Source organism: Colius striatus, chromosome 3, assembly GCF_028858725.1.
Source record: "Colius striatus isolate bColStr4 chromosome 3, bColStr4.1.hap1, whole genome shotgun sequence".
Taxonomy (NCBI): Eukaryota; Metazoa; Chordata; class Aves; order Coliiformes; family Coliidae; genus Colius; species Colius striatus.
This window is the reverse complement of record NC_084761.1, coordinates 61,444,957-61,472,417: the sequence shown is the minus strand read 5'-3', so window position 1 is coordinate 61,472,417 and position 27,461 is coordinate 61,444,957. Positions and strand designations below refer to the sequence as shown.

The following is a 27,461-nucleotide window of genomic DNA, read 5'->3' as shown; positions in this document are numbered from 1 at the left end:
CAGCTAGAATACTAGAATGCCAAAGATCCACAAATAAACATTTATTTTCATTATAAGACATTAGAGACTTTCTAGGAGTAACCCAAGAGTGTGTTGCAGCCATCAGTCTGCAATCCCTCACAAGCACAAAAATGCTTTTAAAACTATAGTATAGCTTGTATCATCTCTTGTGGCCATTTCTGTGGCAGGCAGCAGTGGCACTGTGTAGTTTGGGTTCACTCAACTTCACCAAATTCTCCAACAGTGTGTCTTCCACAACTGCAGCAGCTCATTACCCGGGACCAGCATGTTCCTTATTCTGCAGTCCTTCCTTGGTACAGGTGCTGCTTCTGACTGGTCTCCTCTCAAGGAAATAAAAAAATAAGACAGAAGTATGATCAGAACTTTTCTCTGTCTTGGTAAGGTGTGATTGCTGTGAATGGCCCTATAGTTTTACTACGGGACTAGAACATAATCATGACCGAACTGCTGGGTTGACTAGGGATGTTAAACAAAATCTGGTGCAAAAAAAGAATGATGACCAAGCTGGCCTTTCCACTATTCAAAATGTTAAAGTATGTCTGAAAATTATTTTAATATAACAATCCATATTTTTAATATAGTTTTTTATTTAATAAAATATCTACATATTTCAGCTTTTTTATTTTCTTTTCTATGGTTATCTATCTTCCTCTTCCTCCTCTCTCCAGATCAGTTGGTTGTCCTGGCAAGATGCTATCACTGCTGGGAGTCTTACTACGAAGCTGGAGCTGTTTTTAGTTTTGAATACACTCAGGCTTATATTCATTCTCAATAAAGAAGATTGAGTTCCACAGCTGGAACCTACTACTGAAAATTGTCTGTTGCTCTACCCTTTGCACTTAAGAGTTTTATGCTGGGACAGATTAGTTGAAGTGTCCCTGTGGAGTATAGCTGTAGATTTGTGATGAGATAGGAATTATAAAAATAGATTGGGCCCAGCATGGAACCTGCTTTTTAGATCAGTAGTAACTGCTTATATTCAAATGACAAAGAAACAACCAGAAGAATGATGGATATGCTATACTGGAGGCTGCCTTGCCCAGCAATGATCTGATTCCACATTGCATGCATCAGCTGTCTAGTCTAGCCTGAAGTATCAAAAAAGACTAGTCAAGAGACTAGCCAAAGGAAAGAGATTAACAAGTTGCACTGAAAGGAAGAAACAGTCAAGAACTGGCCTAAGAAAGTGACCTATTACATGAATTAATTAATAAGAGGGGAAATAAGCATGTCACTGCATCACACGGAACTAGGATCTGTCACCCAGTGTTGAGTACTTAAGAAAATTTCCCAGCCAGACACTGAAGGAAGGAATTGCTTGTAGCCTCTGACACAATCTGCATATCAATACACCTTTGTTCTTTAATTCTTCCTTTTGGGGTTTTGTGTGTTTTTGGGGGGGTTTTGTTGGGATATTTTTAGCAGCATTTGGGGAAAAAAAAAGTTAGGGATTGAATTCTGAATTCTTACAGATACTGGCTCCTCATTCTTCTCCATAGGTCCTTTTGTCCCAGGGTGTATCCTTAGGTCTGATTGCAACACCACCACCCTTGATTCAGCACAAAACATACAACTTTTAAAAGGGAATATTTTATGGTTTTTATTAAGGAATTGCTTAGCAGTGAACAAAACCTTCTTAGCAACCAAGTTAAACATGATGCCAATTCAAACAATTAGTAATGGTAACTTCCTTACTGAAAATTGTTATGTAGGTTTCTTGTTTGCTTTGTCTTATTATTTAGGTTTAATAAAAAAAGAAAAAAAAAATCCTCCAAAATCTGCTGATTTACTGTTTTCTGTAATATGTATCCAAAAGGCAGACACATGGGGTTTGGGTTTTTTTTCTTTTTAAAACAGAATGATTAAATCTAATTGCAATGGTGATGGCAGTAGATTATGAATAATTCATTTTGTTGTAGATTATAAATAATAATTTATAGATCAGATTTCCTGTGTACTTTCTTCCAACCCTATCTGTTGGCTGACTTCTGGTGCAATAATGATGTGTAAAAAATAAGTATTTTTGTTATGACTAAGTATATGTGGTCTGAATATGAGACTAAAAGACAAGTTTACTTTGTGGTTTGGACCTGAATCAATCAGAAATTGATTCAGTTCCCCTCAAAATATAAGAAATGTCCTTATTGGCTCAGATAAACCGTCAGTCTAGACGGTCTATCTTGTTTTCTGTATCCAACAGTTGCAATTGAACATGCTATTTAGGGAGGACTCAAAACACTGTCTGCCACAGCAGCTCATTTCCTTTTCCAATATCTGCAATGTTATAGTCCTCTGCTTCTACATGGTTTTTTTTATCCACAGCCTTTTTTTTAGTATCAATTTATGGTCTTCATCTCCATTAATTTGTCTGATCCATTTTTAAACCTCACAGTTGTTTGCCTTCAACTTCTCATAACAACAAATTCTAGAAGTTCACCACTTAGTGTATTAAGGAAAAAAACCACAACAAATAAACCAAAAAACCCAAAACCCTAATCACCAAAGAAATCCAAATCAAAATACCAAACCCCAACTCAAACCACAAACTTCTCTTTCACAATTTGTAAACTAATCTCCAGCTATTTTCAACTAAGTGAAAAATGAAGATGAACCTAAGAATCTCAGATCTGAACGTGCTCACATTGGCACTTTTGGTTTCTAAACAAGTAGGATGGGCTGAAGCAAACTCTGCAGTCTGAATCAGCACTTCAGGACAGATTTAGACCTTCATCTCAACCTTGCAATAAGTCACTAACAACGCTGACCACAAGGAATCAAAGGCAACATAGGTAGAATATGCTTTTTTCTTTTTTACATTTACAGATGAGACCTAACTAATAAGGACAGCACAGACAAGAAAGCTTAAAAGAGGAAACAGTTTTTATAAAGTCACACAATATCTGAAAAAAAAAAGAGATAGTGGACACCATTCTGTTGGGAAATGTGAATGCTCCACTTATGCTGAAAGTCAGATCTGCAACTGCAGCAAAGGGAATGCTGGGTTGAACAGAAAATCCCTAAAAACGTATCCAGGAGTTACAGCTGATTGCAAACTGAACAAGAATATATCCAATAGGCAAATACCATATGGGAATGTACATGCAGAAGAATGGGTTTGGGTGTTTTGTTTTGCTCCTGTTTGTTCACCTCAACACAGGCCAGTTTTGAAGAACCCTTTTTGAATGTTGAGTATCATCTTTTAAAAACTTCTGAATCAACTAAAGATTATTCAAATGTTGATTGTGAAGATAAGCAGAAAATAAAAATCTATAAAGAAATATTGGTTAAAGTAATCTTACTTAGATTACAACAAGATGAGGAGTAGAAGTATTGGTAAGAAAAAGCTATTAATTATAAGGAAAACTTAGTATCATGGTCAGTAATAATAGATTACACTATTCTGGGCTTTGAAATTAATTTGTCTCAATACTGTTTGACAATTCTTTTGAAGTTTTGGTTCTTCAACAATTTGCATTCCAAGGGTTTAGCATGTTCTTAATTTCCAGAAGAGCCAAAATACTGAACAGCAGATTTGAAGCACTGAATAAAAAGGGGAGAATGCAGTATATATTTATGAACGGAGAAGATGCATGCAGGAACAAAGTTAGTGTAAGAAATAATTATTTCTGCCATTGTTCTAGTAGTTATATAGAAACATCTCTTGAATTAATATAGGACTGTTTTCTTCTGTTACATTCTGAAATTTTATAATTTTAAATTTTAAATACAATCTATCTCTTTTTAATAGATTGTCACATGGCTTCAGTTATACACAGTTTGGATTGTGCATAGCTTTCAGTTAAGAGGCAGCATAAATTTACAATCAGTCATTTTGTTGTTTACAGTCAGAGGTTATAACAATGAACATTGAGAGATTAATTAGTTTACAGGATGTTAAATCAATATTCTCTACATACCTGTTTTTGTTTGAGATCTTTGCATCACAAGAGGAAAGAAGAACTATGGTAAAGTTGCTAATGGAATACAGCTAAAAAAAAAAGTGGACTAGGGCTTTCTTCATTCTAAATTTAGGGCAGCTTTAGAGATATGTAATTTGCTTTGGTGAATGCAGACACTTTCCTTGAGATGCTGCCTTGTGATATCCCTTATTACCCATTATTACAGCAAGGGTTGAAAAAGTTTTAGCTACTACAGTTATCCAATCTCTAGCATAGAGAAATTCTAATGTTAGAAGGTGTTAGTCTTGACTTTAAAAATTTAGAAAGAGAATTCCTGAGAACAAGGAAATCTCAATAACCCCATAATCCTTGAATATCAACCAGTGTCAAAGGGCTGAACGCTAAGAATTCTTGCCTTGTTAATTAATTTTCAAGAGGGATCAACTTTTATACCAAATGAAAGAAAAATTTCTAGATAATAAAGTGCACGTCGTTAGGTGAGGCATTGCAGAAAATGACTTTGCAGCACTAATATGTTTCTTATTGAATTAAAGCTATTTGTCCTGGCAATATTTTTAGAGAAAATGAATGGATAAAGATATATTTTAGGATCTCTAGCTGGAGGTTTGGTGTAGAACAGTTTCCCATGAGTTAAGTTTTACAGCAAGGCTGACTGATCTAAGTCAAGGAAAATATTTCAGTTGCTTTTGATGATCTTCAAGCCACCATGCTTAGATCCTTTTCCAGGCTCATATAAGAAAATATTAAATGAGGTCTCATACAGAGAAAAAAATGTGGTTTTAAGATTGCTTATGAGGAAGACCATTATGTACATCATCAGTAAAACTTCAGTACTCCTAAATGCTTCCATTAAATCAAATAAATTTTATATAAAGACGAGGAATTGCGAAGTGGACTACAGCCTGAAATTCACTCCATCATCCGTTTTCATTAGCTAAGTCTTCCAATTGGCAGAAAATACATTAGTGAACAGGTGTTCTAGTAGTTTGGCATTGAATCTGAAAAGCTCCTCCTTTCTTTTTTTTTTGCTATACATATCAGGATAGTTTACAGTATTTAATAGGACTTTGACTTTTAAGACACTGATCAATAATCTTTTTTTTTTTTTCCTATGCTTTAAGGTGTTAGACAAAATACAGAGGAGTCCTATCTGTAGAGGAACTAAGAACTGAAGCTTACTATAGTGACTTAATCTTTTGGAGTGATTCCAGAATGGCATTCCCACAGTCTTTTGAGTTGCTGCATTCAGGGGAAAAAAAAGTTTCCTACCTTTGAGATTTACACTAAATATAAATTCCACTGAAACTCACCTGTAAGACTATGTCTGTTGAAACAAAAGAAAACTATGTTACCCGTGGTTTCTTGGTTCATTTTTTTTTTTCTTTAAAAAAAACCCCTCTTGAGCATGCTTCTGTCTTTTTTAGAGGAGATTGCAAAGGAGATTGGTCTGAATTAAACTAAAAAATTTAAATGTAGGGAGAATAATAATTACATTCTGTAAAGAAAAAACATTTGACATTAGCATTTCACTCTACAATAAGCAAACAGACCAAAATACAGTAGCACACTACTGATTTTCCTTTCAGATGTTGACGCTTTTCTCCTTCCCATTCTCAGCTTGCATTTCTTATAATGGCTCTTCTCTGACTTTTCATACTGCTAATGAATAGAGATAGGAAACAAGTATGGAAACACATCCACATTTCAAAAGCAGGATATATCAGAAATAAATATACTAAGTATGTCTAGAAACAGGAAAGGAATGTGCTTGACAGATGTATGTTACACCAACTTGAACAACAGAATGGGGTCTGGATTTTTTCAATGCAATTTTCAAACAACATGAAGAGAATTCATTTGAAGGACTCTTACATCAAAAATGTTCTTTCTTTGTCAATAGTAGCTGTTGTTGCCATTGAAACAAAACAGGGCAAGACCTAGGCCTGTATCTCTACACTATTAGGAATAACTCTTTAGTCATTCATGTTATAAGGTCAATGACACCAAGAACGTAAAGTTAATTGTCCTGTAGGCTGCTTTCTGCTTAACTTGAAGACGAGAGGAGGAATATTAATCATTAGGTGCTGGGGAAAGGAGAAAAGATTTTTAAATCAATAAGGCTTTAAATTAGACATCTTTCATATGTTGGGTAGAAACAGAGGAAAATTGAGGAAAATTTTAGTGTCCCAGAGCCAATGGAATAACTATTTGTCTGTAGACAGAAGATGCAAAGGATTATATATTTTAGCCACTTTATTTTAAAAGCCTTATGATTAGACTATGACTTCAGGCACTACAACATCTAGCTTTCAATTATGAGACTTTAAACTTGCTATACAGAGCAGTAGGTGGAAATCCTCTCTTGCATAAAAGCTTTTGATCCCATGATGGATGTTCTATGAATTGAGGGGAAAAAAAAGACAGAAAGAAAGTGCTGGGGAACTGGGGAAATAAATAATGAAGCCAGCTGATGTTAAGATGGCACAGCAGGAGGGATGTGCTCCGTCCTGTTTTGTGATTTGGTTACAGGAGGACGCTCCTTGCATGGCACTCAGTTTTTGAAATAGTATTATCCAGGCATGATTTCTCTGGCAGGTTTCATTAATGTGTTGCAAAAGAACTTGCTTTCTGCACCAGTCTGTGATGTTTCTGAGAGATTTCAACATGTTTAAACTCAAACTAGTAATGCTGTATTTCTATTTAGATGGGTTTTGCATCCTGGACTATGCTCTCTTTAGGTTTTAATCCTAGGCTTTGATCTGCAGCGCTGTAAGGGTCCACTGAAGAACAATAGACTTCTTAATTTATGTATGGTATTTAATATCTTCACAGCAGTTCTGCTTAACTTCTACCAATGTCTTTGCTTCATTGCTTCATTGTGTTGTGAAGATGTTAAAAAACTGTTAGTGCTTTAATAACATTCTAGTAACTATAAAAACTTTTAAAATGCAGCCCTATTTAAACTTCAGATTTCATTCTGATTTCAAATTAAGTGATTACTTCCTAGCATCAAAATAATTTATTTGTGTAATAGCAAGCTGAAACAAGAATTTGAAAATGGTAAGAAATTAATCAAAAAGAACAGAAGGTACCTAAAGGCCTGTGAGAGAAACCTTTATGCATAACCCCCAGAATGTCCTTCTCTGAATAGTTACATCATGGGATTCCGGAAGAATAAGAGCAGTGTAACATGAGCAAACTGCCAGTATCCAGCCAAGGCAGGCAGGGATCTGCCCCCACAGTTCATTCCCATACAATCTCGTATATAAAAGTGATGCAGAACAACTTGAAAAACACTAAATATTTGCACAATGTTCAATAATGCTGTTCATATCGAGCAAAAACAATAGCATAGGGAATAGAATTTTTTCAGAGCTGAGATTGGAGCAGGCTTTAATGTGTTACTTTGTTTGCAATGTGCAATCTGTGTTAGTTTTACTGCTTGAGGGTTGTTTTTTTTCTAACCTCTGTTCAAAGATGGCTCTGAGATGTGATTGGTAGGAAGGCTACAAATAAATACGGTACTCTGGGTTACTCCAGCGTGGCACAATCTCTTTCTCGCTGGCCAAAAGCTGCCTACTCTCTCAAGTGAAGCTGCCGACATCGCTCCACAAGCAACTGATTAGGATTAACAGAAACTTTCCTACAGGATTTCTTTGTGTGTGTTTTGCTCAACTTCATCTCTTGGTTTCAAAGACGAGCAAAACAAGTCGGGTGGTGTGCACTCCCCACGGGGCTGGGACCTACGGCACACTTCACCTTCGCGGGGCCAAAGCTTGGGGCGAGACAAGTCCAGCTGTACTGGGCTCCTCTGAGGTACGCAGGGGCGCTCCGGCCCGCTCACGGCCCCTTCCCGTCACAGCCGCAACGCCACGAGCCCCGAGGCGGCTTCCTTGCCGCGGCGCGGAGGGCTCGGCTCCCCGGGGCGCCGGCGTAGCGGCAGGCGGCGCCGCAGCGGCAGCAGGAGGAGGCGGCAGCGGCGGCGCAGGAGGAGGAGGAGGAAGGCGGCGGCCGCCGGCCCCTCTCGCCGCCCAGAGGCGCAGGCAGAGGGCGCTTTCACCATGCGCAGCCCCCGCCGCCGCGCAGCCCCTAGTGCCGCGCACCCCTCTGGCCGCGCCGCCGCTGACAGGCGACCGCAGAGACCTCCGAGGCGGGAGGAGCGCAGCGGGCCTGTCCGGAGCCCCTCAGCTCACCTCGGCCCGGCCCAGCCCAGCCCGGTGCGTGCGGGAGGGCGAAAGAGAGCTCTCCGGGGACGACTGGCTGCTTGGTCCCGCTCTACCGCTCGCTCCCTCACTCTCACTCGCGCTCTTTCTCTCCCCCTCCTCCCTCTTTCCCTTTTTTTTCCCTCCTCCTCTCTGCGCTTCCCACCTCCCCTGCTCCCGAGTGAGCGCAGCCTCGGATGTCCGGTTTCCTGGTGGGTTTTTTACCTGGCAAACTCCGGATAACTTTGGTGAGAATTTGTAAAGCGGCTGGGAAAGTTGAGAACTCCCCTGCAGGCGTCTAGGAAGGAGCTGCTGCTACCGCATCGTCTCCATCCCACGGATTTTACTGCCTTGGATATTGCGAGGGGAGGGAGGGTGGGCTGGGGGAGGACAGCGAAAGAAGTGGAGTGGGGGGGAAGAGGAAGAAAAAGAGCCTCATAATTTCGCCTGCATTCCTCCAACTGCCCCGCTCCGCGCCTGCCCTGCCATCTTTGCACAATGCACTTGCTGGAGGTGCTCTCCCTGGGTTGCTGCCTTGCTGCCGGCGCTGTGCTCCTGGGACCCCGGCAGCCGACCGCCGCCGCCGCCTACGAGTCCGGCCAGGGCTACTATGAGGAGGAGCCCGACGCGGGAGAGGCAAAGGTAAGCCTATGCCCCCGCTGCAGATGCTAGCTCGCTCCTGTGGGCGTGTGGCTCCGAGTCCGTTTGAACGGACCACTTGGAATCCCATCAAAGAAAACGTTTGCGTGAAGCCTTTTTAAGTGGAGGTTTATTTAAAAAGTTTAAAGAGGAGGGGAGAGGAAAAAAAGTCTGGGTTTCTAGTGTTGCTGAAAGGACGGTTGCACGGGAAACAACTATATATCCAAAGAAACGACAAACACCTGATGAATAGAGGCAGCCCAAGGTCTGTGCTCTTGCCGCCGTGCTGCCGTTGCCCGGCTGGGAGCGGTCCCGGCCGCGGCCCTGCCGTTTGCAGCGGAACTGGGACACGGCAGCAGCCCCCGGACTCCAGCGGATCCCAGCCCCGGCGCTGGCACCCAGGCGCTCCCGCAGGCGAGAGGCCGGGGCCGCCCCGGTGCGGGCGAAGCTGTTGGGTCCTGCCTGGGCTGGCACGGGCAGCGCCGGGGGACGCGGGAGGGAGGGATGAGAAGTGCGCCGATGAGCAGCCGTGCAGAGGAACGAAGCAGCTAGGGAGGCGTGGGGGGACGGTGACAACAAAACTCAAGACTTTTCATTTGCAGAAAAGTGTTTTGGCGTTATTGTTACTTTGGATGAGTTGCTGCTGCAGGACAGACTTGACGGGAGGTGTAAGGTGACACTGAAATTTTCATTCTGCCCAGGCACATGGTGAAAGTTAGGTTTAAATTCTCAGATTCCAGCTCCATATACTTAGAAATTTGTGGTAATTTTTGTTTGCGTAGGATATTTCTTAACGTAGTATTCAAGTACCTTTGATGCTTGTGGTTTTGCAGTTCCCGCTATCCTAATGCATAAAAATGATGCATAGCATGTGGTTGTATAAGCATGTGGCATTACTAGGAAGATATTTGGTGTCTGAGCATATAACAACTCTTACCCTTGTCTTATTGTTTTAAAAATTTCTGACATACTTATTGTAAACAGTCATGAACCATCTCATTCGTTATTCATTTCTGCTTGGGGCAGGAAAAGAAGTGTGGGGATTAAATTAAATTTATATTCTAATGTAGTTGTTTTGGGATTTTTTTCTTCTATGCTGTTTGTTTTACTGAAGAGATTGGAGATTTTACTGTAACTATATGGGAAGATAGATAGAGTAGCTGTACATATTCAGCTCCTGTGGACCATAAGTTGTTCACAGAATTTGTTGCTTTCAAGTATTCTGCATGGAAAAGGTTTACTGAGTATACTGTAGTTTGTTTTCAGAATATCTTAATTTCAGACAAATGCTTACCTTGCAATGTTCTTAATGCTATTATGCTATCTATGATCATATTGCTTAAACGTTTATCAAGTATTTTTCAAACTTAAGCATTTAAAAATATGACCACAAATCAATCCATCTGGGCACTCTTACCACTTTGGACTCTTTACAAAAAAAAATGCAGAATGTAGTGAAGGGTGAAAATATCTCAACTCTTTTCAGTCCATGACTGTGAGTTGGTTATTTACTGGGTGAATCTGGCACTTGAGTGGTAAAGCCTCAAAATAGCTTATGCTGAAAAGGTAGAAAGAATCCAAACTGGAGCATGGTGTGTAGTTTTACACTTTGAACTGCTGAGGTAGAACAGCTGATAATGAAGATATTCTTCTTAGTGATGCTGTATGTTCCCATGCATGTGTTGTGGATAGTCACTGTTTCTTGAAGGGACCTCACACTCTTTGGGAGCTGCCACTGTAGTGCATTGTGCAGAAATGCAAGCACTCCCTGGAAAAAGGGGAACTGTCAGCAAACCAAAGGAAGAAAGGTCAAGAGACTGGGAAGTGAGTGGGATAGCATGTGTTAAGCGATTATGTTAACAGAAAAATGTTTTTGTGCCTGACTGCTGATGAGTAGTAGAGAGAGAGTGACTCTGGATCCAAGGAGACTTAGTCATGTTGGAAGTCTTTAGTTGTGAGTTTGTTGCTTTGGTGAAACTGAGTGAGTACTGTGCATAGTTGTTCTTGTGATGAGAAAACATCGAGATGAATGTCTGAAGTAATGATGAAAGGATTATATACATAAACTGTAAGTAATTGTTTCAAGAAAAATATGATTGTCAGTAAAAAGTAATGTGCTTGAACTTTCTTCAATTAAAAATGTGTGATCACTTGAATTTGTGCAAGTGCAGCTTGTACACCTTTTTGAGTCAGCACTTTACAAAATAGGTTTATTTCTCTTCACTCCCATTTTTAAAAAGTGGGAGTGAAGTTGAAGGGCCTCCAACATAGGAGAAAAAGCTGGGCAGAAAATAAGAGTATTGCATTTTTATTCAGATGAGTGTTATGCATTAGTCTTGTCCTAGAGATTTTTAGCAAGTTTGAGGTGTTACAGATATAAATAGCAGCTCTTCATACATAAGCTCTTGCAAGGGCATGTTCTGCAGCAAGTGGGCACTGATAAGCTTGTGCAACACAGCCTCTCCCCCCCCCTCCCCTTTTTTTTTTTTTTTCTATTTTTCAGCCTAAGGGTAAAGTTCATTATTTAACAAGCTTACAGGGCCCAGATTAAACTGTCTGCTCGGTGGGATGGGAATGAATCCTGCCTGTAAATCACCTCTTTTGGATTTCCTGCAGCACAGGGGGGTTGCCCTGATGAGGGACAGCGGCACCCTGCCTGCCCCTAGCACAGCAGGAGGCTGAGTGGCCCAGGCCCCCTCTCTCCATCTGGGTGGCCTGCTGGGGAAGATGACCTGGTATTTTAGCTTTCTCTCAGCTGGAGGTGAGACTAGGGGATTCAGCTCTCCTAACCCCAGAGTGTGTGCAGTTTGGCAGGGATGCTTGGAGCAGCTTCAGCAAGAAGAGGGTGAGCAGTCATGCAACATGGGTGACTTGAGGCTTTAGCTCTTTGTTCTGTCTATGAATATTTTAATAATCCATATAATCAGTTTATTCTTTGGCTCTTGTTCTTTAGGTAGTTTTCAACTGGGAATGTGTGGTGGGTATACATAGCCTACCTGTGGGGGCACAGTACTTAAATATATAAACCAATTCTTTATTGTTTTGTTTGCTGAAAGTTTCAGAGCTTTTTGGGGGGGACTACACAGGCATTCTGGACATGAATTTTACTTCTTAGGTTATTGAAATGAAGGTGCGACAGTAGCCTCAGTAGCATGTGCTTTGACTAAGTGTAATATGGCAAGAGTAGCAGGAGTAGCAGGAGTAGGTTTTATGGTAACAGTTGTGTTAACAGCAATATTGTAACAATAACTGGAAAGCAGCCACACAGCTGGAACGGTTTGCTGTAGCTGCAGCTTCATTTTGTTGCATAGTTAAACCTTTAGGATTATGTGACTATACAAATGCAATATTGGTCAACTATCCCACCTAGTTTTAAAAGGTTTAAAACTATATTGATGCAAGGATCCTTAGAGGTTTGATTTTTCTTTTTTTTTTAATTAGTATGCAAATACCAAATGAAAATGTATTTGTTCTGAGGTCTGTCCCTGAAAGTAGCACTGAAGCCTCTTTACACATGCGGCAATAAAGCACAGAACAATCTTTGATTCTGTGATTTGCTTTTTGCAGTGAAAATAGGTGTGCTTACTTGAGCTTCGCTTATGACAGATGCTACATCAGCTGTGAGATGTCTTTTTGTTTATTATCTTAAATCTGACCTAATTATAAAATGCTGCTAGTTAATGGCTAATGGTGTTAATAACACTGTTAGTGTGGAAACGTGAGGAGAAAGCTGTGCATCAATTTCTAGTGTTTCCTCCTGTTGCTGGATCTTGATGGTGTAATTTCAGACTCATCAGTTTTATGGCCACCTCTGAGTTTATGAACTGTACCTTACTCTGCATTGTGATGTTACATGCACTGATGAGAGGTCAGTCTGTTTTTTCCTCTGAAAACAAAGATAAATTTCACTCCCTGTATTCAAGCAGTGTTTAATGGAGAGAGTAGGGAGAATGTTATTTTTGCTGCTGTTGCTGTTTTGTCTCATGAAACTTTCCTTTTCATGTGTGGCCTTTCTCTTTTTTCAGACACATAGACACACACAGAAAGATTCTACCTTTTTTTAGAAGCATGATTTGCATCATACAATACGATGAACATAGTAATATAATACGATATATCATGAAGAATAAGCAATGCTTATGTAAGCATAATTATTGTTAAGCTTTGGTCTAGCCTTTTGTGAGAATAGAGTATAATACTATGTTTTAAGAACTCATGGCACTTCGTAGTTCTCCGTATAGGTATGTATATTCCTGAGTGTCTTGTGTAAGCACACATGTGCTTACGAGGGACTTCAGAGGATTGGTGCTGACAAATAACTGCACTTCTGAAGGTTCTAAAATACTTTGGGGATCACTTTAACTGCAGTGTTTTGAGGCTTACAGAAACATCCCATCAAAAATATTATTTTTACGCTCACTTAGGTTCAGTGTGTGTTTAAACTCTTACATGTTCTTCAAGGGTATGTGTCTGCTTATTTTAGTAACAACAAACCAAGACTTGTTCTTCAGGTTGTTGTAGCTAAGTGTGACTGATGGTAGTAATCCTCTCCCATTGATATCCAGGTTAGGAAGTCTGTCTAGAACCTCATGCTCAACTTCTGCTTTTTTTTTAATGTGGTCAGCAATTCATTAAAACACAATGCTTGGAACAAAGGGGGGAATCCAATTGCAGTTAGACAGGTTTAATATTAAAAATGTGCTACAGATGTTTATAGTATGAATGAATTATAAAAAATTCCAAGCAAAGCTTTTATTTGAAAGATGTAAACTCTTTTGAAGTCTGAGTTACTTCTGAAGGGTTTTATTTCATAAGGTAGTGATGGTTTTTTTTTTCTTTTAGTGAGTAGAACAGGTATGATTGTTTTCATTATCTACTACAAATATTAAATACTTTTTTTCTTATTTCCACCTTGCTTCTAACCTGAGTGGTATGTAATATCAAGTGTATCTGCTTCAAAGGTACTAATAGCTGCATAAACTGCAACAGAATTTTAATTTAAAACATTAATGGCTTAGGGAGACCACAGGGGATTGTTTGTTGAATTCCTATTGTATATTTATTTTTCAGCTTGCTTTTCTTGTTTTATGTTTATCTGTCACCAGATGTTTTTCTGATGACTTAATTTTTGTCTGTTACTGTATTTTTCCCCTTTTTCTTGCACTTCAGACTCTAGTTAAGAAATATCTGAACTGTAAGTAATTTATATTCTTCTACTCTTCCTTCCTAATCATTGTGAATCAGTCCCTCTAGCTCTATAGTAATTTGTTCTATCTTTTGACATTTCCTTATGTGTCTAACTCCTATATATCCAAATATTTACAATTGCCAGTGGAGTAAGAGGTTTGGTAAGATGCTCCTATTTAGCAAGGTAACCAACAGGGATGGTATTCTTTGGGAGAAGAGGAGAAAACTCAGGAAAAACACCTTCTGCTAACCAAAGGAAGAAAAAGTAGTAGTAGTTGGTGTATTTTGTCTAAATTATAGTCTTTGCTGAGTAGAGGTGAATTCTGTTTTAGGGTGAATATGTTATCTTCCTAGGGGTAATTATTAAGGCAATATATCCTCTTCAGGAGACTTTTGGGATCTGATTATGGTTAACTTAAATGAAAAATGATTGCTTGGACAAGTTAATGACTTTAATTATCTGATACTGCTATCACCTTGAACCCTGTAGTAATCCATACCATTCACATAATGGCTTCACCTACTCAGTGACAATTTTCAAATAGCCTGACTTGGAGGGTGCAGCTTAAAAACTGTTGAAGGTCTTTCACATGTTGTTCCTTATTGAACAGATTAGGACTTCCTATCCTGGACAAGTGAAAGTACCAGAGAAGAACTCAACAAGTTTTGGAAGACACCAGAGAGTTGCTGAGGAGCAGAGGGTATGGATGCTTCTCTCTGGTGTCAAAGGTGTGGCATTCACTGTGTTAGTCTTACCTGCTGGTGAAAGTATTGTGAAAAAAAGTAATTTTTTCACAAATGCTGAGGGAGAGAAGAGAAAGGAATTCAGCAGAAGAGATTCCCTTCTGAGACCAAATACAGCATTTCACTATTTCCTCATTTTTTACCCAAACTCCCCAACAATTTTTGGAACTTGTGAAGACTGTCAGAAATTAGTGTGGCCTCACCTTGAGCACTATTTGCAGTTCTGGGCCCCACAATTCAAGAAGAGTGTGAAGGTCCTTGAATGTCTCCAGAGGTTGGTAACAAAGCCAGTAAAAGGTCTGGAAGGCATGTCCTATGTGGGGCAGCTAAAGACTTTGGGCTTTGGAGAAAAGGAGGCTGAGGAGTGACCTCATTGCTCTCCACAGCTTCCTGAGGAGGAGGAGTTGGGAGACACATGATGATCTCTTCTCACTGAGATTCCATGGATGTGTGAGAACGGTTTGAAGCTGTGTCATGGGAGGTTTAGACTGGGCATTAGGAAGCATTTCTTTACTGAGGGGATAGTCAAACTCTGTAACAGACATCCTAGAGAGGTGGTTGATGCCCCATTCCTGTCAGTGGTTAACAGATGTTTGGACTGTGCCCTTAACAATTTCCTTCAACTTTTGTTCAGCCCTGAAGTGGTATTGCAGTTGGACTAGATGATTGTTGTAGGTTTCTTCCAACTGAAATAGTCTAGTCTATTTTGTTAGAGATAGTTCAGAAGCAGCAAAACTACTCTAGCCATCCTTCAACTTCTTGGACTACAGAATTCAGCAGACCAGATCTATTTGTGCTGGACTGCTTGGGCTGTCTAAAATGTGCTTGCTACATCAGTCACAATATTTAGAGTCAAGGGAAAAACTAGCCAAGTGAAGCTCCACACCTTAGCTGCTGTCTGCTTACTCATGTTTGTGTATAAAATGAAACATTTGGGGTTTTGTTTGGTTGCTTTTTCTAATGGATGTTTTTGTTCCAAATTGGGCAAGAGAGATACAGCTGCTACTTTACCTCTGCAGCCTGATCAAGGACCAGTCTTATTAGAGAGACTAAGAGCAGTAATTTTAGAGTTGAAGTATTTTTTACTGCCAGGTCAAACATTTATTTTAGCAAGGCTGTATTATAATTATGATTGAAGTAAGAGCCATTCAGGAGCCAAATGTGTGGCTACTGCCCGTTGCCCTGCAAGTATAGGATCCATGCACACAATCATGTGAGGAAAAGTTGGTAGGGATTGTTTGAGGTAGACTGTCTGCATGTGGTGGGATCCATATTCCTGCTCTGCTGATTGGATTCACAATCTTATGGGATTGCTGCTGAGGAAGCAACATGAGGACAGTGTGTGTGAGTTCCCTTCTCTGAGCCTCTTGTGACCCAGAGCAAGCCCAAATGGTTGTGGATATGAACCTGTTAACCTGTTCGTGAAGCTCATAAGTACCAAGGCTTGGATTCACACTTATCTGCACTTGAGAGTGCTCAAACACAGTTTGAACTTATCCAGGAACTGTCCATTTAGGTGGCCTCACTTTATGCTAAATGCACATTAGAGAAACTTGGCATGGAAGAAAAAAAAATCTGAAGAGCTTAAAACATAAAGAAAACCTGAGAAGTGAAGAAAACTGTAAGGGAAAAAAATTGATTGAACAGCTTTGGTTTTGTTTGTTCCTTAAAAAAGAGTGTTGGAAGTAATTTTGAGGGTATTTGGGGGGGGGAAATCTTTGAAAATGTTGCCTTTAGACCTCTGAGAATTCACCAGTCTTGATCTGTCATTCTTTTTGACTAACAACTGTTAAGTATTGCAAACTGTGCAACAGCTTTGTAGCTGCTGTGAATTGGAGACTAGGAGGATTCCATAAAAGTGGGTTTCACCGAAAGTCTTTCTATTTTGTACCCCTAAAAGGATAGTTCATTTTTTGGTGTACTGCTGAGGATAAAATCTCTACTTGTTTTCATGCTCACTCTTACTTCCAGAATGCCATTCCTACTGTTTCTTCTGAAAAATAATGCAGAAAAGGGAAAGTATGTAGCTTCAATAATTCCAGTTATATATATATATATATGTATATAAATGTAACTAGCCAGATACACTTCACAGTAAATACTGTGCCTGTAAATGTAATAGTACCAAGACTCTTAGCAAAGACTGTATGTATCATTTTTATAGAGTCACTGCATATGGCTAGATTAGCAGTGCAATTGTCTAAGGAATGTAGGAAGCTTGCGAGGTAGTGCCTTATTGACGTTTGTCCCTTGCCTAGGGACAGATGTTTCCAAATTAAATTGGAGCCTATGACTTCCTCTTCACCCCACCCGCTCCCCAGGAAATCTTGCGTAACTGGCAAAGTACTGCTGTGGTACAAACATGACCATTTACTTTGTTTCATTTTATTCATGTATGTCAAGGTACTTGTGTTAAGATTTCAGTATCTCTTTGCCAGAAGGATTTTTTACATTTTATTTTCTTTGTATCGCTGATACTTTATTCTGTGATTTTTGGGGAAATGACACCATCTTGGTGGTAACCTTTAGGCTTGCACTGTCGAATCACAGTAATGTCAGTAAATGTGGATAAGCATTTTTTTCAGGAAGGAGGAGAGCAAAGAACTATTTTTTTTTGTCTTTCCAGTTGGGTGTGTTTCTGCTGGCTAGAGAAGAGCAAAATGTTGTTTCATTTAAAAAATACCAAGATCCCTATTGTGTAGGCCACAGGGCACAGCTTTCAGGAGAACATTAACAACTGCTAAATATCCCACTGAGGTGACTGGATGTGGTAGGCATTGGCCTATGTTCTTTGTGAAGTTTCAAGGCCTTTTGTGGAGGTTTCATCTAAACTACCAGGCAGCAGAAGCCAAGAGGTTAGGCTCCAAATGAAGTTCTCTGTGGGTCTCCTTGTTTGGTTGCTGAAGTGTCAGTGATGCTGAGTTTGGACCTTCTGCCTTGTGTTCCTAGGTGTACCCTGAGACAGGTGAATGTACTTTTCTGAACACACAGTTTGGACAGATCTAGGCTCCTCCTGTGGTTCAGCAGAGTGCAGCTGGTAGGAAGCTCCTGGCTGCCTCAGTGCAGTTGCTTTTGTCTGCCAGGAGTACCATGTTAATAGTACTGGGCACCTGAGATTGTCCTGAGTACCTCTTAGGAGGGGATTCACTGTTTCTGTAATGATGGAGGTGGATTTAATGAACAGTGTGGACTCAAACGGAGATCAAGCCACCTCACAGGGATGAACTGGCTGATAAAGGATTCTCTGTAGTTGCAGTACCCTCCAAGATCATGGTGCTCAAGTCAGTAAATGCAGCCTGTACAACTAAAAGTTGTGGAAATGAATGCTTTAAAAAATGCTTTACTTACCCAAGAAGAGCCACACATTTCTCTCTGATGGTCAACTATGAAAATGACAACCCTGCTGCTTTTTTTCTACAGATGTCTGTGCCAGCAGGTGATGGAGTTGCTAAAAAACAAATGAAAGGACTAAAAAGCTGTAGAGGAGTTCCAAGTATTTTCTTTACCAAAATGTCTGTGGACAGCCTGATCAGGCAGTAAAGGTGCATTGAACCGTGATTTTGGAGCAGGAAGTAGGGGAAGGAGCAGTGAAGGATTTTCAGAGGGCAGGACTATGCTTCAAAGGAAGGAACAATTAGGCTGTTCTACTGCATCAGGTAGAACTAGAGAATTAGGCAAACTTTAAACTGAACAGTCATTTCTAATCTGGATTAGTTGCATTAAAAGGCTCTTTGTAGTATTGAAACTCCTTGAATATCTTGCCTAACAGTTTCAGAAAATTAGTGAAATTTTCAAATCCTCACCTCCTGTAACAGAGAGATGATCTATATTTTTCCCTTGAGCCTGTAAGTTGCTGCTTTTTGCCTTGCTTAGTTGTCTTATGGTTTACATTTTGAGTGTTACGTAAGAATCACATATGATGAAAAAAAATGGCTATGCTTAGAGAAAGTGCCTGGTTAGCCCTATATGGCATTTTCAGCAGTGCAACACAGGCTATCTTGTTGGGCAGCCCTGCTGCACAGTCACTAAACATGCAAAGTGTGTCCCACCGATGTGGCAGAGGATAATTTGGAGAGTACTATTGGAAACTGCATGCACAGCACAGGATGAAGAGCGATATGATACGCTTTCTCCCTCACTTTATAGTGAAAGAACAACTGTGGCAAAATGCATCTAGCTACAGCCACTCTTCTGCCCTTCCAGTACCTCTTAGTTAGCTGTTTTGCCTGGAAAACTTTTTCTTGTTTCATTTATACCCTTATCATCCAAGGCCTTTCCAAATTACAGGAGCTGCTTGGCAACTTCCTCCTGAGCAAAGAAGTTGAAAGTGTCACTATATGCTTACAGGCTGTTGACAGCAGGGCAGCTTGTGGACTTCCTTAATTTAAATGATGAGGAGTGTGGGAAGATTATTATTTTTTCTTTAATTTCATAGCTTTTGGTTGACTTTTATGTGGTATCCAGGTACTTCTTTGAGCCCACAGAAGCTTTTGACATCAACACCTTTCTGTATCAAGAAGTTTGGCCTTGAGTGGATGTTCTGTTTAATGTATATTATAGTAAAATTAAAAAAAAAAAAACAAGCCCCAAAACTGGAAGAGTCATTACTTTTCCTTGTCTTGAGCTTGACACTTGTTAATTATGTAGGAAATTTCCTCAGTCCTTGTCCTGGATAAGGCAGGGAACAATTCTGTCCATGCTGCTCGTGGTTTTATTGAATCTCCCTCTCCATTGATATTTTCAGGCTAAAGATCCTTCACTTATATAACCTGCTTTTTTTTTGTTTTCATGAAACTATTCCTTACGTTTGATAATCCAACTTCATATCTCTCTTAATTTTCTTTAAGATTGCAAAACAAGGAAAGGGGAGAGCCAGGAGTGCACACAGAATTCTGGCTGTGTCTAGGGATGTGTTTTTTTGTTCTCTTCCCCAGTAATTCCACTTATTTATTTATTTTAAAAATATGTCTTGATTGGAGAGTATTTTGTAACATGACAGAAGTTTGTATGACTAGAATGCCTTTTTTAGAGACCTGTATTTATACAGAAGAACTGGATGAGGGAAGGCCTTTCATAGTTATTACTACTTCCTCAAAATTCACATAAAAGTTGTTCTTAGGGGCCTGTTTAGAGATGATGTATTTATTTAACCTGTGTGTTCATTATGCTTTGAATGTGTTTTTTTTCTGCCTGCACAATGAGAGATTTAATGGGGCTAGCTATCTTCTGTGTTATAAACCATGAGCTGTATATTTAATGTCCTTAATGGTTTTTTTTATTTTTAAAGAAAAGAGATGTGCTCTCAAAATAATCTGTGAAATATGCCATCAGTCTTGCAAAGGTTTTTTTATACTTATTAGTGGTAAGATGTTACTGTCAGGCAAGATTTGTGAGAGCTTGGTCATTTGCATTAACTAAGTACATATGACTAAGCAAACTTATCAGGAACTTACCCATGCTTGCAAAGTTTTGGATACATGTCAGACCTAGTCTAAAGCATAAGAACATAATACATACTCCTTTGAGGCAGACTAATGGTCTGCCCAGACAAGTGTTTGGCCTCTGTTGTCTCAGCAGCACATGCTGTTCAGTTTGAGGAGAACATTTAGGCTTAGTTGCTTTCTGCATTTCACTCCCCTCATACTCTCCTAACATCCCCAGTTGCTCTGCAGAGGATATTAGAAGACATGCCTCTGCCTCTTCCTATTATAAAAGACATGCCTCTGCTTCCTCCTTTGTGGAGGAGTGGTTAAGGGAGAATGGACATGGATCCCAGGGTATAATGTTAGGCCTGTTGGGGCAAGGCAATCTGAGTTCTAGTTATATGAATTTAATGCACAATCAAGACCCGAGTCAGAGCCATGGTTAAAGCAGTTGCTGTCATGTAGTCAGCACAGACAGCAGGCCGCTTTCTGCTCCCTCAAGGTCGGACTGTTTTCAGCTAACGAGCTAACAGCTCAAGGTGGAAAACAACTTTGGAGAAAAACAAGATGGGAAAATGTGAGGGAGCTTGCTTATCGCAGAAACTGCAAGTAGGATGAACACAAGAATGTAATCTATTAGCTGCTGTTGCTGAGCTAGCTTTGAAGCTGCTGTGTATATAAGTTAGAGCCTATTCTCAATAAAGAAGATTTCTGCTATCACTCACATTGAGTAGGACTGATTTCTTCCCACCCAGCTGAGAATCGGACCCTGGGTTGATCGCCACATGAAGTAGGCTTCGAGCCTGGGTTTTTCAGGCTTCGAGCCTGGGTTTTTCAGGCTTCGAGTCTGGTTCACTTTTCAGGCTTCGAGTCTGGTTCACTTTTCAGGCTTCGAGCCTGGTTTCAGGCTTCGAGCCTGGTTTTTTCAGGCCAAGAGCCGAAAACTTCGCGGCACTCCTTTCCATAGCAATTTGAGGACAACTTGCCCATGGATTTGTCTAGTTTCATACTGAAGACACCATGAGATCTTGAACTACTTTACACCAGGATGATGCCAGCTTGAGTGCAGTGGAGCTTCTTTGATTTTGGTAACCTAAAATATCTGTAAAGATGTACTTTGCAGTTAATACTATCTCCTATCTTCTTTGAATCTAATGTGTTACACAGGCACAAAAGTTATTTTCAGCTCTTAGAAAGGAAAATTAGCTACTTAATTTGTAATCTGGGATAAATGTCCTGAATTTTTCAATGAGTAAACCCAAGAAGAAACATAAATGTGTCAATTATTTCATACTCTATTTCCATCAAATATAAATGTGTTTTTTATATTCTGGCCAGTCACAAGGACTGGGTCCAATGTCAGATTTCTACCAGCCTCTTTGTTAAGAAGCTGATTTTATTTTCATCTTTAGACCTTTATTACATGCATGAAGTCTCTTCAGCTGCTCTTTACCTGTGGTTTTGCCAGCTTTGGATAGTATTTTCCCTATAGATCAGAGTCAAATCTCTAGCTTTTTCTAAATGCTTATGGTGCCTGGAGTCCTTATTATGGATTTGTTTACAGGCAATTTCATCTTCCAAGTGCCACTTGGACACAGGGGCAGTGCTGGGTATAGGGGTAAACCAGGACATTCTGTCTTACTCTTAATGCTCTACTCCATTAAAAAGTATGGGAAGAATTGAAGAAATATTTAGAGGAAGGTAATGGATTTGGACCCTAAACAGTTGGCTCACAAATTTCCTTTAATTCTCAATTATTCTCTTCCAGGAGGAAGGAGAAGATAAGGGAGTTAAGGGAAACTCCTGAGATCAGGATTATACAATATGAGCTTTAGCAGACATCCAGCATTACCCGCTTAAAAACTTTGATCCTTTCCTGAAGAATATTAAGTCAACTAGGAATCTTTGCAAGCAATGAGGGTGTTTAGGTCTTAATAAGCAAAGTAATTTTTCTTTTTTGTACTTTTTTCCCCCTCCTTTATGGGTATAATATTCAGTGATATCAAAGTGCATAATACTGTTAATACTAGACCACATTTCTAATTTAACTAGTCAGCTATGCTGCTTGCAGAAGGTGGTCCAGGTTCAACTGTTAAGCTCCAATTAATCTTTTTTTGTAACTAGATAGTACTGTGGGTGTGTTCAGTGGAGAAAGAGGTTGATCTACTTAATGACATATTTGTAAACAGATCAGTTATTGCAACAAAATCCATGCAGTTCCTGAGAAGTTAAACTTACTATGATGGCTTGTAAGCCCATCCTTTGGTATGTTATTTATGTTAATCTTGGATAGAGGCAGTTGTCCAAAGGGATTTATATAAATTTAGTTAAATTTCTTAGGATTTAATTAGTCATTGTAATATCCCTATTAAATTAATAGAAGGACATATAAACAAATATTGTTTACCTTCTACTTTGTATTTGGACTTTCAATGACACAAGTTTGGTGTTTGGAAACCTTTATCTTGCTACAATATGAAGATTTCTAATCAATATTTTGCTGTTATTACACCTAATACAGTAGCCTTAGAGCCAAGATAAATCTAGTAGTATTGACAGGTATTGCAACCATAATGTATGTAATTTGCAAATATATACAGTACAGTTTGTTACTTCAATAAAAATCTAGTGTTTAGAAGTTACACAGTGCTAGAGTTAAAAGCTGCCTTTTTAAATGAAATTTTTCTAATGTGTACCGATCATTCCTTAAACCTTTTTATGTTTCAGCACAGCAATCTGCCAAAGTCTTTACTGGACATTCATAAGCTGTAATGCTTATTTGTTGGTAAATAGTGGGAAAAGATGACAAAGTATGCCCCTTAGGTACCCCATTTTTTCTTTCTCTTCTATGTTGCTGCAGATCATGCCTTCCTGACAGTTGCTACAAAGATGCTACAGATCTAGATTGAGGAGGTTGCACTGTTCTAATGTGTACAAGAAACAGGTATTAAGACAGTTCAATAGTAGAAAAAATCAAGCTTCAGGTTCAAGTCTGTCAAAAACTTTGAATAAACAGTTGGAAACAAGGTCTTGTAAGTGGAAAAATGAAGTGGTTCCAGCTGGAGTTAACTACTTAAACCTGTGTAGTTCAGTGCCACTAGCCCAAACATCATTCCCATCACCCACTTGCTTATTAGTCTCCTGCACATTCCCTTCCCAAGTGCCAGTAGGAATATGTGGGGATCTGTGTGGGGAACTGAGTCAGGAACCTTCTTATGAATGTCAACTTGTGCAGAGGGAAAGTGTGAGGGTTAAGGAATACTTCAGTTGGTCCTCTTTTTCAGTCTAGTTTACCTCTTGACTTGAATATTCTTGTGTCTGCAAAGGAGATGAGGAGTTGTAGGAGGGCAGAAATCAGCAGTTGGGAGTAGAAAGAGTAGAGGTGGATGTGATTTTTGGTGGTAGCCTAGGACATTAGTTGATCAATAACTTCAGATCACAGTTAGCTGTGAGGGTCTATTTTCTATTCACTCTGCAATGTTCTATGAAAAAATAGCTTTAAAGCAGAAAATACCTTGAAAGAGGCAGTAATTCTTTGGAAAACACCTATGATTAATGGTTGGCTTTATCTCATTTTATCTGCTTAAAGGTTAAGCAACTGAGCCTTGCTGTCTGAACTCTTGTTGCAACTAAGAGACAGGCACCTGTGAAGGATACTTTGACATGACATGACCTCATCAGCCACAGTTTCAAGGTTTCCTCAGAAATTTCAAGATTCAAAAGTTACCACTTTCAAGTGGGCATGCTGATTGAGGCAGGAGCAATAAATAAATAGGTGTGTGCACATTTATCTGGTGCAACTGCAGCAACACTTTTTAGTTGCATTCAGTGTTTTCCATATCCTCTCTGCTGAAATTGCAGAAAGATTTTTCTTGAGTAGGTGAAATTTTTCTCTGCAGACCAAGCTTAGAAGGTTGCTGAAGTACTGAAGCTCTGCTTAATGTTTAAATCCCCTTGGTTGGTGCTGAGTTAAAAATAGCAAGGGACTGAAAAAGAAGGTGAAAGGGATAAAAAAAAAAAAAAGCAACATCAAGGAAGACATGGGAACTGCTGTCCAGTTATTCAGATAGCTCCAGCAATATACATGTTGTTGGAACCAGAAACCAAGGTTAATAAGAACACTATATAAAGTGTTCTATGCTGAGAGAGTCTAATGTATATTTAACTTTAAAAAAAATATATAAACAGTGTATTAGATCAATACATCTGATACCTAACACTAGCTGTTGGAATTTTCTGAGGTCATACAGTTTTAATGTATTATTCTGTATCTGGATGCTTTTGCTTAATTTAGATTTAACATTTGTATATGTATAGACACACAAATGCACGTACACTAAATGTGTCTGTATCTGTATACACACATAGATCCTTTAAAATGTGTATTATTATTTTAAACATATTTAATGTGTACTTAAACCAGTCAGCTAGCAATTCTGCTACGGCTAAAGCAAGATTACTCATTTTTTTTTACTATGAAATAATCTCTTCGAATTTTATGGCTTGATTTCCGATAGGACAGTTGCAATTTAGAAAATACAGAATTGTGGGGGAAAAAAAATTAAATGGAAATAGATTCTTAAGAATAGGTATTTATTTCCAATTTAGTTTTGTTTTCATTTTGTTAACTGCCCATTTTTGCACAGTCCCAAAAACTTTCTTACTGGCTCTGATAAATGTGGGGAAGAGTCTCTAATTACAGACTGATGACCTGTCTTTCAAGAACTCATTATACTTGTAACAGTCTTGATGACAGTATCATTCCTAGGTGTATGACTCCGGGATATTTACTTCCTATTTTTATATATAGTTTATAGACATCGAGGTTTTAAGTCTGTACACTCATATTTAAGTATACTATTGAAATATGGTATATTAGAGTGCAGCAAATATGAGCTATCAGGAAGAGATTGTTTTTATTTAGAAAAAAAATATTTTTAAAGCCAAAAGAGTGTCTTTGTTTAGAGAAGCTTTCTTAACTGTTAGTTTCCTGACTCATTGTACAGTCCAATCGTGGTGTTCACTCTATCTGGTGTGGATGAGTAGTAGGCTGAGTTGAGCTATCTTTGACTTCTCTCACTTAAAGTATTTCAACATATATCGCTTCATAGTATGAAAGTTGATAAAGATTTGCATGAAACAGAAGTAATCAACTTAACCTTCCTTTAATTAATCTGTCACCCTTTTAGTAATTTTCCAGGTCTTTATTCTCTGATCTGCACAGACTAAAGTACATGCACGATCATAACTTATTCCACAGGTTGTTCCCTAACTAAATGTGACTGTTCACAAACGTACCTTTTGATACACAGAGACCAATAGCAGTGCCAACGAATCAATTGTCTACACTCAGGTAACTCAGGTGCCAAAGATGAGGTCTCTTTCACTGCTGCTTGTAGCTCCTTACTTCTTTTTATTTAGTAAATATTTTACTCTGAGTGGAGAATTGAATCACTTCTCTGTCTTACTCATTTTATCTGACTCATAAATGTTTCATAGTTACCTCATTCTTTTCTCAGATTTGCCCTAAACTGAAGTATGACATAATTTATCTCTCTGCTTTAAATAGAAGAAGAAGCTTTTAGTACATTGTGATTACAAAAAACTCCCCATGTGATTGGTGCCTGTCTCTGCCTCAATGTTCCAAATGATAGTTTCATAGAAAATAACCAATGAGGAACACTGAATGCAGCTTCCTGCATTCCCCATACATGTTTTTCTAGAAAAAGGCTGTGTAACTTCTGTAGAAGGGAAAGTGGAAATGAATAAATTAAAACTTACTTGAAATCCAGGGGAGTGCCTTGATTTTTCAGATAATAATGATCTCTTAGGCCTCATATTTCTGATTGGCAATGAGCATTAGCAGAAATAAAGCATTACAGAAAACAGCTTCTTGAAAGCCTGTCATGCTATGCTAGTTTGAATGGCTCTAGCAATAAATTGCAAGTGTTTTAGATGGCCAATAAAATTACAACCTATAAAGATAGGGAGAATAATAAACAAGCATCTGTTACTTTGACAGAAGTACTTCCTATGTCACTGTTATCTGCTAAGTCACATACAAAAATTTTTTTACTCTGTTGTAAAATGCTGACAGTCCTAAATGTGAAATGTCATGAGTACAGCAAAGCAAAATAACGAGACTTTAAACTTAGAGTACTTGAAATAAAACTGTGATTTGCATTTTAGTATTTAAGATTGAATAGTCTTGTTACACAGATAGAAGACTAAGAAATGGCAAATAGTACTAGAAGAAAGATTTAAAAGCCATAATACATTCATGTTTCTACATGATCCTTCATTAGAGCATTATCACTGAGAAAAGATCATAAGAACCTTACACATGTAGAAGGGAACAACAGTGAGTTGCAGCAGAGACATACCATCCTCCTTTTGTGTGTGGCACTAATGAGATAGCTGTTGAACTACTGTCTCCAATGTGATGTCTTCAGATGAACCTGCACTGAAGGGTTGAGGGAAAGAGAAGCATAACAATATAAAAAAAAAAAAAAAAAAAAAAAAAAAGAAGGAAAATAACTTCTAGTGAGATTCTTAAAGAGTTGTAGATCAAAAGAGGACTGGGAAAAGCATGTACAATTTTTTTGAAAAGACAAAAAAAAAAAAAGCCAGAAGGCATATAAGAAATTAAAAGCTGAAGTCAGAAACTTTTTTCTTCTGAACTATGATAATGAATAACCATTGGAATAAACTGTCAAGGGAAATAGTGGCTTTTTTAGCATCTCTTCTCATCACCTGGCTCAGTGATGTCCAATGACAGGACAAGGGGCAATGGGTATAAGCTGGAACATAAGAGCTTCCAAAGTAATACAAGGAAGAATTTCTTCACTTGTGAGGGTGACGGAGCACTGGAACAGGCTGCCCAGATGGGTTGTGGAGTCTCCTTCTCTGGGGCCATTCAAAACCCACCAGGACAAATTCCTGTGTGACCTACTCTAGCTGGCCTGCTCTGCTATATCTTGCATATGGTATGGCAGGCCAAAATCCTACTTGGCCTGATAACAAGTACAAAAAAGCATTAGAAATTCCATGCTGAAGACATCAGGGTTAGTACTTCATTTGACAGTGTTTTGAATACTGGAGGCCTTTGTTTGAAGTAAAGATTGGGGTTTTTTAGGTTGGTTGTTTTTTTTTTTTTCCCTCAGTTTTATCCTTTGGCTTCTGTCTGGCAGCAGATTAGGAGTGAGCCAGGGTAAATCTAGTCCACTAAGTTTATTAGTTATATACTCACCTGCCCCATGTTTGCTGAATTCTTTTGTTATTACAGCTGTTGCCTCCATAGTCTTCCACAGCAATAAGTTTTAGTT

At 39.0% G+C, this 27,461-nt stretch overlaps 1 protein-coding gene across 1 annotated transcript in view; it reads left to right on the top strand.

The window, feature by feature from the left end:
• Positions 1-8,551: 8,551 nt before the first annotated feature.
• Positions 8,552-27,461, top strand: part of VEGFC (vascular endothelial growth factor C) — a 73,334-nt gene continuing 54,424 nt past the window's right edge. Inside the window, exon 1 of the mRNA XM_061992826.1 lies at positions 8,552-8,785. Coding sequence (XP_061848810.1) covers positions 8,642-8,785 — 144 coding nt within the window. The 5' untranslated portion in view covers positions 8,552-8,641. The remainder of the gene's footprint in view (positions 8,786-27,461) is intronic.